The 12,637-nt window shown below is 47.3% G+C and overlaps 1 protein-coding gene across 8 annotated transcripts in view; it reads right to left on the bottom strand.

Annotated features, from left to right (window-relative positions):
- Nucleotides 1-1,848: 1,848 nt before the first annotated feature.
- Nucleotides 1,849-12,637, bottom strand: part of RAI2 (retinoic acid induced 2) — a 61,907-nt gene continuing 51,118 nt past the window's right edge. For all 8 annotated transcript variants that reach the window (XM_030934504.1, XM_030934510.1, XM_030934506.1 and 5 more), the window contains one exon: nt 1,849-3,836. In XM_030934504.1, coding sequence (XP_030790364.1) covers nt 2,220-3,812 — 1,593 coding nt within the window. In that variant the 5' untranslated portion in view covers nt 3,813-3,836 and the 3' untranslated portion in view covers nt 1,849-2,219. The remainder of the gene's footprint in view (nt 3,837-12,637) is intronic.

Here is a 12,637-nt window from a genome sequence, read left to right on the forward strand (position 1 = left end):
GATGCTACAGACTGGGACTAGTCAACCTGACAAGAAAAAGCTATCTGGTCACATTTTGAAAAAGAAAAATTAACAACACAGGAAAAGAACAGGAAAAGGGCTTCCCAGATACAACAAAGAGAAACATGCGGCTTGAGGTTTATAAGGTAATTACAGGCTACCATTGCCTTCCTTTTCTCTTGTATGTCACTCGGCTTTAAGCACTTGCTTCTAAAGGGCAAATGGCGAATTTTGTCCCCTTAAAGCCAGATACTTAGCAGTTCTTCCCAGCGTATTGCAAAGACACGGGCCCCATCAGCTGGTGCAGGAAGGCCACCCAGCACTGCAGTGGCAGGAGGAAATAACTGTAGGCATGGGGAAAAACAACAGCAGATGAATGGGAAACGCCGGTTCCCAGGCACCTTTGTGTTCCATTTGAAACCAGAAGACATGTACTATGCTCAGGAAACATGGCCAGAAACCCACACTAGGAATAAAAACGGAAAAAAAGACTGTGCCACGTAGTTGCTGACACAATGGTGTGTGGCTGATGCTATAGACTAGGACTAGTTAGCCTGACGAGAAACAGCTACTTGGTCACATTTTGGAAAAAAAAATTTTTTTAACAACACAGGAAAAGAGCAGGAGAAAGAAAATTTACTCTGGGTGTATGATACAGGGCCAGCTAAAGCTATAACCCTGTACACAGAGGGCCTGGTAATAAAAGAACAGTCTCACAACTGCTTTTCCTCCTGTTCATGCTCCCTGTAACAGCCGGATACATACTAATTGCAAGAAGTGAAAAAAAAAAAAAAAAAAAAAAAAAAAAAAAAGAGCTTTAAGTTTAAAAGCAGGCATGCAATCATCAGTCTCTCGCCATTATAGTTTCAGACACAAGTGTGCTGTGCCACCTAGCAGGTCTATTTTAAATGTACATTCACAGTTCCTCCCGTTCCTTATTTGTGTGGGTGGCCTTTGCTGTCAGGGTAGAGCTGCAGTCTCCTTCCACACGCATCGTTTCTGTCCATCAAGAAATGGCTTAACCAAGGCTTCTTAGCCTCAGCACAACTGACATCTCAGGTCAGATCATTCTCTATTGGGGGCTAGGGGCTGTCCTGTGTGTTATAGAATGTCTAGCAACATCCCTGACCTCTACCCACTAGATGCCAGTAGTAATCTCTCCCCTCAGCTGTGACAACCAAAAGTGTCTCCAGGCTTTGCCAGATATCCCCCGGGGGTTAAAATCACCCCATTTGATAATCACCGGGCTGAACTAAAAAAGAATGACTTCGTCTTCTTTCCCTGGCTCCACCCTCAAAGCTCTCTATCCAAGGCTAGGAAAATGTATGAGCCATCTCTTGATCCACTGGCCTGCGCCACTACTTCTGACTTGGAAGATTTTCCATCATTGAGAACAATGCTCTTACTGCCCTTGAAAAGAAGGGCATTTCCAACTAAACTTTTGGTTGATGGGAAGGAAGCACGTTACTTTTTTGTTGTGAGACATTTGTCTGTCTTAGACTGTGGAAGGTCCAGGCACAGAATTCTATACACCCAAGAACTATATGAACTGAAAGGAGTCTCGGGCACTTGAAACTCACCTCCCTGTCCCTTTTCTTTGCCACTTATTTATTTATTTCACAAATGAAATAAAAAAAACTCAAGGCCAAAGTGGGAAATGACTTGCTCCAGGTCATCCATATTCCCAACCCTCCTTTTTCTGGGGCATGGGGAAATATTTTCCAATATGCCTGAAAAGCTTAGGTCTCTAATCACGGATAACTTACAGCTTTTTACAAGCAAGAGTTTTGGCCAAATTACGCCAGTTAAGGAATGTAAATTTTATAAATGATGGAATACTGCAACCAATTAGTGCAAACAAACATTTATTGTGAAATATTCATCCTACCCTTTATTAGGTATTACATCATCAAAGCACTTTGTGGCAATGAAAATAGCTTTTTTTTAACCCCTCTAATTCACCCAATATTCCATTAAAGCTGCAAAAAATGTGCAATCCGCTTGAAAAATAGGTTGCTCTTATTTACTCATTTGTGAAAAGTCAAAAATTAAAAAAGAAAATGATACTAGCATACAGGGCCTCTAGAGCCAATTCACCTTTCCATTTCCCAACTACTCCCCAAAATAATTAACAAAGATAATTTGTTTTAAATGCCTTTTTATAAAACCAATGCACCTTTCCCCATATTATAATCATACAAATTTTAAAAAGCCGTTATTTACTTTCTTGGAAAAAAGGTGGCCAGACGTTGTTTTTTGATTGGGAGCATGTGTATTTCCTGGGAGTTCACTTTCTTTAACTTTATGCTCCGGTTTTTGATGGGTTTCCTAAGGGGCTCTGCATTTCCCATGGACTCTTCCCCTTGGCTGTTGATGTCATATCCCTGAAGCACGGAGTCTTCTCTTTTGAAGGAGAAGTTTTTGGTGGACACCCCCGAGAGGCCTTTGATCTTGCCACAGAATATGGTAGGCACAGCATCTTCGACTGAGACAATGACCTTGGCTGCCTGGGACTCGCCCACCATCTCAATGTTATTTTCAGTCTTGACCTCGCTGCTGGCATGGTTGGGCTGGCTGAGCATCTCGGTGGCGGCATCACTGCTGCTGATGTGACTATCCATCATGGCTGGGGCCTCATGGGATGTGGTAGGGGCAAAAGAAATTTCCATGCCACTGGGAAGTTTCTCCATCACTGTGTGACCTGAGCTGTCCACTGATGCACCACTGTCATACAGTGTCTCAGGGGGAGGCTCGGATTTCCGGTGGGCTGCCACTGACAGGTCTAGGGCTGCATCCTCCTGGAAGATTGGGGGACTGACTTCGCCAGCCTTGAGCCAGGGCACTGACTTCATGGAGAGATCCAGGGCCTCGTTCTCACTTCCCATCTTAATGACCGTGTGGCGGCTGAGCTGGAAGTACTCCTTAGGCTGGAGGATGTCAAAGGGCTTCAGTTCATCTTTTTCCAGAGGGGTCTGGGTGCCTTTAAAGGGGTGCAGGCCGAAGGAAGATGGTGGCTTGGGGAAACTGGAGCTGAACTTGGATTCAGAACTCTGAGGCACTGGGATGGGGATGGGAATAGGGACTGGCACAGGCAAGGGGACGATCACAGGATATGGCACCAAGAGGGTGGCTGGTGGGACCAGGGGGGACAAAGGGGAGCTAAAAGGCTGGGGGGGCACAGGGGCATAGCCAGGAGGAGGCTGACAAGGTGGGGGCCCGAGAGTGCCCTGAGAGGGAAACAAATTCTGGAGCACAGCTTCAAATGGCAAAGTGGGCTCCTGCGGTTGGCTGGGGATCCTCAGGTCCAGGAGCTGGGGCTGGGCCTCAGGGTCCTCCGCTCCCTGGAAGAGGTTGTTGTGGATGGTATTGGAGGAGCATGGGGCCTCCTGCGGCAGGACCAGAGGGGAGTTGAGGTGCTGAAAGACGTGCTGCTCCAGCACCACGGGCAGTTGCACAGGGCCCTGGGTGGTCATGACGTAGGTGGCATTGCCATTGGGGTTGAGCTCTGGTGCGGAGCTTCCCTCCACCTGCATGTGAATGGGCATCACCACTGGGCTCTCCCCGAGGCACAGGGGCTGCAACACAGTGGCTGCCACCTTCAGAGCCATACCACTCTGAGACTCGGCAGGGGGGTTCAGAATGGATGGGGCTGGCACGGTCACCAGGGCCTTCTTTACCAGGTCAGTGGAGTTGATGTTCCAGGCCTCAGTGGTGATCAGCTGAGCCATGCCATTCTCCAGTCTGTTATTAGCCAAGGCGGGAGGGGAGTCAGTCATGTCCATGGAGAGGTTCTGGGACTGCAGGTTGTCCATCACTCAGCTCTGATGCCACTTGGCCTGCAACACAGAACATACAATATGAATCTTCCTGAAAAGACTGTTTATAATTGCCTTAAGAACTCTCTCACATCTTTAGAAAGTTTTCACATTTTAGTTAACCAGGGAGCATAACCCATCTCTCTATGTATATGTTCAGGTTATAGATATCTCCTAATATATGCAAACACACCCACATGATCATCTGTGCTTGGAGAACCCCAATTTAACAGCTGATTAAGCTATAAATGCAGATGATGTAATCAGTAAATAGCCAAGTGAGATTAAACCGGGCATTTTTTAAGCCTAATTCTCAGCTTATATGTTTAGCCTTCAACAAAAACAAACTTTCAGTCCACATTGCTATGTCAGACAGTTAAGATATGCAGAAATTTGACTTGTTCAAATTCAAATAAGCAGTGAAGACTTACTTTCCTTTACGGAAAAAAATAACGCCTTGTCACATTTGAATATGCTATGACTACAGAAAATGGCATTTTAAATACTCTGTAGCAATCATTCTTCCAAAAGAGGTTTCATAAGGAAGAGCAGTCCATTTACACAAGGGTCATTACAGTTGTCTCTCTGTCTCCCTCTGACCAACGACATTCCCAATTCTCCCAATAACAGCAAAATCCATTCCCCAGGGCAAGGTGAAGATGGGATGATGACTCGCATAAATGGTCATTGGGTCCACTGTCATTTCCCCAATCAGTTCATCTATCTGATCTGTGGCCTCTCCTAATATCTAGCTGCCAAGAGGAAGAGGGCATTGATGAACCTAGGGCTGGGGAGATGGAACACTTGTTAGAAACGAAAATCCTCAAAGGTCAGGCACACTTTCTCAATGTCCTTGGCACCTCCCACAGACCTCCGGCCACCTCTTGAGAGGCCAAAGGCACCTAGCGCGTGTGCTTCCTGGAGGAAGCAGGGCTGCAGATGTGATAGGGCTCTCCATGGAAACCTGTCCATATTTTGCCTTGTTACCATGGAGAAGGCAGGCACCATGTCTAACTTAGGGATCTCAGCAGCCTTGGAGTCTGGTTGGGCTCAATAATAATTCAATAATCCTCAGTTTCACTGGGCAGGCCTTGGACAACTGAGATTTTTGACCTCACCTATTCCAAATGCCTAGACTTTAGTCCTGTGGCCAGCTCATCCTCCTCTCTCCACCCCAAAATTACCAACACAACCTCCAAAACAAGAAAGAGAGGCAGCCCAGCACACCGTGGGGTTAGAAATAAACAAACGAGGCCGGGTGTGGTGGCTCATGCCTGTAATCCCAACACTTTGGGAGGCTGAGGTGGGCAGATCATTTGAGGTCAGGAGTTCGAGACCAGCCTGGCCAACATGATGAAACCCCATCTCTACTAAAAACACAAAAATTAGCTGGGCGTGATGTCATACATCCGTAGCCCCAACTACTCTACTCGGGAGGCTGAGGCAGGAGAATGGCTTGAACTCAGAAGGCGGAGGTTGCAGTGAGCCAAGATCACGTCACTGCACTCCAGCCTGGGTGACAGAGCAAGACTCCATTTCAAAAAAAGAAAGAAAGAAAGAAAGAAACAAATGATGTCTCACTACAGTAAGGCAGCTTTAACAAATGAACAACTCTGTGGTATTTCCAGGCAATCAGAATGTGTCAAATGCACAGAACAAGGAGTTTCTCTGAGGCAGGAGGAGAGGTGGGGAGGGAAAAGATGCTGTGCAAAGAACTTTGTGGAGAATGACTGGTGGGCCACACTTTTGGCAGGATCCAGAGCATGTCTACCTCTGGAAGCCATGAGGTGACCCAGCATGCTGGCCAGTAACCCCCTTGGGACAGAGTTGGGAGGCAGCCTGGCCCCATGGAGGCTGAGGGGGCTTGCCCTAGCTGAAGGATCTGGTTCTTTATGAGTGAATCCTGATTCAGCTCAGAAGACGCCATGCCTCTAAGGTGCTTTTTTAAATTATTTATTTATTTATTTATTTATTTATTTATTTATTTATTTATTTATGTATGTGAGAAGGACTCCTGCTCTGCAGCCCAGGCTGGAGCGCAGTGGTGCGATCTTGGCTCACTGCAACCTCCGCCTCCTGGATTCAAGTGGTTCTTCTGCCTCAGTCTCCCGAGTAGCTGGGACTACAGGCGCACACCACCATGCCTGGCTAATTTTTGCATTTTTAGTAGAGATGGGGTTTCACCATGTTGTCCGGGGTCATCTTGAACTCCTGGCCTCAAGTGATCCTCCTGCTTCGGCCTCCCAAGTGCTGGGATTACAGGTGTGAGCCACTGCACCTGGCCTCTAATACACCATTCATTCATACATGCATGTATGAATTCATTCATTCACTCATCCTGAGTGAAACAGACAAGGTTCTTGCTTTCATGGACATTATAGTCCAGTGGAGGCAACATGTATTTGATCAGAGATTTGCTAGCATGCAAAGGCATCAACGTTATACCAGGAGAGGCATCCAAATCAGCAGGACAAATATTTGTTCGCCACTTGTATGCTGCCCCAAGAAGGCCCTGAGAACCTAAGGCCAGATCCTTGTCCCTCACAGTGGCCAGAATCCTTGGGGAATGGTAAGGAAAGGCTGAAGGGAAGCTGCAGTGGGACTGGTGAGGACAATGGCAGCTACAGAAGTCAATACATGTTCTGTGCCACATTTGGTCTTTCTGTGGGATTAGGATTATCCAGCTGTGAGACATCTTTCTCATAACAGCTGCATCTGTCCACCCTTGCAGAAATGGCAGCTTCTCTCCCTCCCTGTCTGCTTCTCTCAATCCCCTCCCAAAGGAAAGAAGGCAAACTTCTGGATGCCTCCTCCACCTGCTTCTTGCACACACCTTCAGCTTAGGTATCAGCTCTCATCATTTCCTGTGAAACCTCAATCCCTTCCCTGCCTGGCCTTGGTCTAGGCCTGCTAACATTGCAGAACAGTCCTGCTCAGAAAAGTGAAAAGAGTGTTTTGTCAGGGCAGGCGACCTCCCTCAGGCCCCTGTTCGTCCCACAGATAGCAAGAGCTACAACTCATTGAGCATCTGCCATTTGCCAGGCCCTCTGTTGAGAACAACCCAGCCAGAGGGGTCTTATAATTATACCAATTTTGTTGGTGGAAAAACTGATTCTGCAGGGAGATTAAATAACTAGCCTAAAGGTACATAAAGGCTGGGCTTCCCAGGCTTCCCTTCCACCGTGAGAGCTGTGAAGGCCACGCCCCTCCATGCATTTTGTTTCCTGGCAAAAGCAGTCCCCACGGCCTCTCCTTCAACACCGAGAGTGCATGTGCCTGCAGATGCATGCAGGAAACAGTATGTGAGCATCACATTTCTTCAAAGTGGAGGCCAGGTCCTTCCTAGTAAAGTCATTGAACTATTGTTCTTTTTTATCCCACAAGGGGCCTCATCTGTCCCTCTGGTCACTGGAGTTCCTCCTGTCCTTGGGGACTGCAGCCCAAAGTGGCTATGGTTCTGTTACTGGAAGACTTGAGGGGCCTCCATCCTCCCAGCCTACTTCTGGTTACCCATCTATCCCCAGCCTGCCTTCCAGAGACAGGTGTCACATGGGTTGGAGGGCATCTCAGCACCAACGAGCTATAGACAGGCCCTTGCATCCCCTGTTGTGACTCAAGTCTCTGGGAACAAGGCTGAGGCCCAGTGAGATGAAGGACAGAGGACAGGCCAAGGTGTGGGTGGAGGGGAGCAGTATGCAGGATCTCAGGGCAGGAAAAACCCCTGGCCCAAACCTCACTTCCACCTCCTTCAACAGGATAGCTCCAGATCTGCCTGACTACTCAGCCAAAGCAGGCCTGAGAGTAGCCCTGGGCTTTTCCCTAGAGAGCTGCTGGCCCTGAGACAGACTTGCCTGCCTCCGCCTAGTCCCTGCCAAGTATGGTGCTGGCCCTGGGACACCCAGGCAAAGGAACATGAACTTGGCCTTCATCATGTACCCTCTCATCTCCCAGAAAGTCTCGTTCTGTCTTTCTCTCTACATCTCCTCCTCTTGCTGTTCAACCTGCCAGCAGCGCACCCTCCTCTGACTCTGAGTCAGCAGCTGAGGTGGTCTGGGTGCATCTAGTGGGAGCATAGTGGGTGTTGCTGCTGCAGGGGCTAGTACTGGAAGCCTCAGCGATGCCCTAAGAATACAAAACCAGCTCATGAATCGAGGGTTCAAAGGGTGAATCTGTGTTCCTGAGGACAAGCCAAGTAGTCAGATAATGACTGGAGAGAAGGTAGAGGCCCATCTCCCCACTCAGCCAAGCTGCTGATTAGCTTGGGCCTAAGGTGGGTGGGGGACCGCTTCAAATCAAGGAACATCACAGGAGCCAGCTGATGCTCAAGCCCAGGAGGCATGAATTTCTTCAGAGGCGACAAGGAACATTTTGTTTGGGTTTTGCAAAACATTTTCACATGGGTTTAAATGAGGGCACCCATCCATTCCGCCTGCCCCTATTATCCCTGGGGGTGTGGGAGCGGAGGTCACTAAACCGTGGCAGTGTGGCTGGGTAGGAAGTGAGCAACCTGGATTTGCAAGTTGCTGGAGACCCTGGAGACCTCACTGTCTTGGTCTGCAGCCAGTTGCTAGGGCCTCAACCCCGTGTAGCCCATGTGCCCCCTGTATGGAGACAGTGGGGAAAAGACTCAGGGCCCAGGACAGATGAAGAGGTGGGGAGGGACTGGGAGAGTAGCTCTGCTTGCAGACTTTTGGGACATATTAATCTGTTCTCACACTCCTATGAAGACATACTTGAGACTGGGTAATTTATTATATTAAGAAAAGAGGTTTAATGGGCTCATGGTTCTGTGGGCCATACAGGCTTCTGCTTCTGGGGATCAGAAAACTAACGATCATGGCAGAAGGTGAAGGGGAAGGAGGCCCATCTTCATGTGGCTGGCAAGAGGTGGTGGGGGGAGGTGCCATACACTTTTAAACAAGCAGATTTCGTGAGAACTCTATTGTAAGAACAGCAAGAGGGAAGTCCTATGGTCTAATCACCTCCCACTAGGCCCCTACCTCCAACACTGGAGATTACAATTTGACATGATATTTGGATAGGGATACAGAGCCAAACCATATCATGGGGTCATAGAACTGTTCTCTGAACCCCTCATCTAATTATTGCAAAGATCTAATTATACCAGAGGCCGGTCTCCCTAGGGTCTGACCATTAGCCTGGAGCTCTCTCCCACCTCAGCCTTCACCCAGCCAACTCCTGCTCATCTGTCCGACTTAAGGGGTTCAGCTCTAAAGTTGCTTCTTCTGAGATCAACCCTCACCCTCATTGGGCTCCCAAAGGACCCCAACTTGACTTTATCTAGACCTGACTCTGCCCAGCCCATACTGGGATTTCTTATTTACTTGTTTCTCCAGGAGAAGGGGATAGTCTCCCACCTCATATCTGGCACTAGTAGGTGCTTAGGAAATATATTCTGGATGAATTGGTGCACGAATGAACACATAAGCCTTCCTGAGCCTGGTGTTCTCATCCTCAACCTCTTGTCACAGGCACACCATTTATACACTCATGGTGTGTCAAGGTGGGCAGGGACATTAAAGCTGACATCTCCTCAAGACTCTTGCTGACCCGTTTTACTGATGAGTAAGCTGCAACTCAAAAAGGCTGACTGAAACTTACACAAGGCCACTTCTTACAGAGGTCACCAGGCTCTTGTTTTGGGAAGAGCAGAGGGTCAGACCCGCAGGTGACATGGTGGGAGAACATGGCAGCCACCCACCTTCACCAGCCATGGGAGACTCCGATAGGTCAGTGTTAAATGCCCACAACCAACAAATAGGTGGATTTTAGGACTTGGAGAATAGCCTACATTATCTGAAAGGTCAAGTATTTTGCTTTTTAAATTAAGCCATCTATCAAGGTAAGTTTCTTCCCCTACAACAATCACATCTTAAAATATATGCTGAAAATCGTCTCAAGATATGTGTTTTCCAACTGTAAAATATCAACAGCTTTGGTTTCTATGGAGCGTGGAGGCAGCTATCAATTATTTCTAGTCAAAGTACCCAAGCTTGTCCAACTCACGGCCCAAGGGTCACATGTGGCCCAGACAGCTTTGAATGCGGCCCAACACACATTTGTAAACTTTCTTAAAGCATTATTAAATACGAAATTTTTTTTGTATTTTTTTTTTAGCTCATCAGCTATCGTTAGTGTATTTTAGGTGTGGTCCAAGACAATTCTTCTTCCAATGTGGCCCAGGGAAGCCAAAAGATTGAATACCCCTGGATGCCCTTGTTGCTCAAAGTGGGGTCCTTGGAGCAGCAGCAGCAGCAGCACCCAGGATCTTGTTAGAAATACAAATCTCAGGCCACAGCCCGGACCCACTGAATCAGAATCTGCCTTCCAAACAGAGCCCCAGGAGATGTGTATGCACATTGAAGTCTGAGAAGCGCTGGTCTACCACTGGTTCTCAGATTTTGCTATTCATTGGAGTAATCTGGAGCTTAAAAAAAAAAAAAAAACCACACCTAGGTCCTACCCCTAAGACTGGGATTTAATTATTCTAGGATGCAGCAGGTGATTCTAATGTACAATGAGGCTCTGGACCCTTAATCCAAAGGCCAGAACACACAACTGCTGGTCTGCTGACCTTCTCAATGGCCCATCTTCCTTCTTACTTCCCAGAAAAGACTGACGCTATCAACACACCAAACTCCCGCCTCTTCCCCCAACTGCCGCAGTGTCTCCCTATGTGCCCCCACCCCCAGGAAGATGTGAGATGGCTCTTCCTCTTGCAAGGCTGACTTCCCAGAGACCTCTGCTAAGAATCTTGCCCCTTCCATCAGTGCCCTATTCTGAGTCTATTTTGTGCTTTCCATCCAGTACTTAAATCAAATCTTCAATGACTAACCTAATTCTACATAAAAATCACCAGCCACTCTCTATGAGCCAAGTAAGAAAAGCATAACTTTCATCATTTAATTCTATACGTACATGGTTTTACCATTCGGGACTTGAGATGCACTAAATATCTAAGAAGTAATTCCAACTGGGTAACAACTGGTCTTTCTCTCCCCATAGGGTATAATAATTGTCAATTACTTGCCCCAGTGATTAAATTTTCTAAGCTTTAAACATCAGCACAGGGCCTTTTTACCAAAGCTGTGAACATAATTACCACATGAATGTAGTCTCAAATTGGTTAAAATATGAAGAATACACAAAATAGTCACCTGCCTTATGGTCGATTGCCTTTTACATCCAGAGGTCTACACAGCCCTCTGAAGGGAATATGAATGCCCAGATTAGCTTTAGAGACGAGTTCCCTGAAACACTAATTCATTTATGAAAACAGTAGTGACCACAAACATTGCAACTGGGACTAAACTTCATGAGGATGGACAGTGGCTATGGGGAAGATCTGTTAGGGAGGACAGAGTACAAATATTATCTCTGATCTGATATTTGTGAAAAATAGGAGAAGTGGAGCCAAGCATCAGAAACTGGCCATAAACAGCAGGAGAGCCCAAGGTCTTCCCAGGGAGAGGAGGTAAGGTCATGCCCTGAGGTATCATAAAACTTATTTATGTTTGTTTTATCATCTCATCTTTTTTAATTCCTGTTTTTTATTTTATAGTGTATGTAATAAATATAGGAAGGCATGTAAATCTAATTATATGTGTGCGTGCATGTGTGTGTGTTAAGGGGAGTGTTCACATTTTTTTTTTTCTAATAGGAGTGTGAGAATGAAAATGCAACTCAGCAGGAGAAATGAAGCTCTCAGGGCCCAGGGAGACTTCCAGGGTGCCCCTGCCTGAACAATTCTCAGTGTCACTGGCCCAGCCCACCCCTTCTGGGATTTTTGTGTTTTTTGGGGGAGAGTCTCACTCTGTTGCCCAGGCTGGAGTACAGTGGTGCAATCATTACTTACTGCACCCTCAACCTCCCAGGCTCAAGCAACCCTCCTGCCTCAGCCTCCTGAGTAGCTGGGACTACAGGTGTGTGCCACAATGCCCACTTCATTTTTACTTTTATTTTTGTTGAGACTGGAATCTCACTATGGTACTCAGGCTGGTCTTGAACTCCTGGCCTCAAGTAATCCTCCCACCTCGACTTCCCAAAGTGCTGGGATTACAGGCATGAGCCACCATGCCCCGCCCCACCCCGCTTGTTTTCAAGAGCAGGAAACTGAGGCTCAGAGGCGAAGTGACTTGCTCAAGTTCACACAGCATAGAGTACACTGACTCCCAGACCCATGCTCCTTCCTTAAAGGCACATTACCCCACCTGTTGCCTCTGTTTCACATTTCAAAAGATGTTGAGGAGCACTTGAGTCTAACACACAAGCTATAGAGTTAGCACAGTCAGTCACCCAGGATTAGAACATCTTTATTGGAACCAGCATCTAATGCCAAAGTATGTGGGATGGTTTGATTCAACCAACAAAATGTCAAAAAGTTTGATAGGTGAGGAGCTTGCTAAAAAAAAAAAGAAGAACCCCCTCCCCATGTCTTGACTCAGTGATATCTAATAGATAAGTCATTGAAACAAAGAGATTCAGGACACACATGAACTTTTCATGACTGTTGGAATGTTGTTTTATACATCTGGGACTCAGTTTCCTCTTTTGTAACATGGGGGACTGCCCTACTCTCACTCAGGCCTCCTTGGAGCCAGTGGTGCCTGCTGGGGAGGAGTCAAATCTAGCCTCCCAGGAGCTGCTGGAGGAGGAATTGCTGTTGGCCCCAAAGGAGGGGCAAGTGGGACGACCAAGGAGGAATTGGAGGGAGGACACCACCAGCTCCCAGACCTGGTTTTCCAAGCCTCTATTACCTTCAGCCTGCCCACAAAGGATCTATGATGGGTTTGGGGGTCCAC

This window comes from Rhinopithecus roxellana, chromosome 7, assembly GCF_007565055.1.
Source record: "Rhinopithecus roxellana isolate Shanxi Qingling chromosome 7, ASM756505v1, whole genome shotgun sequence".
In the NCBI taxonomy this organism is placed as follows: domain Eukaryota; kingdom Metazoa; phylum Chordata; class Mammalia; order Primates; family Cercopithecidae; genus Rhinopithecus; species Rhinopithecus roxellana.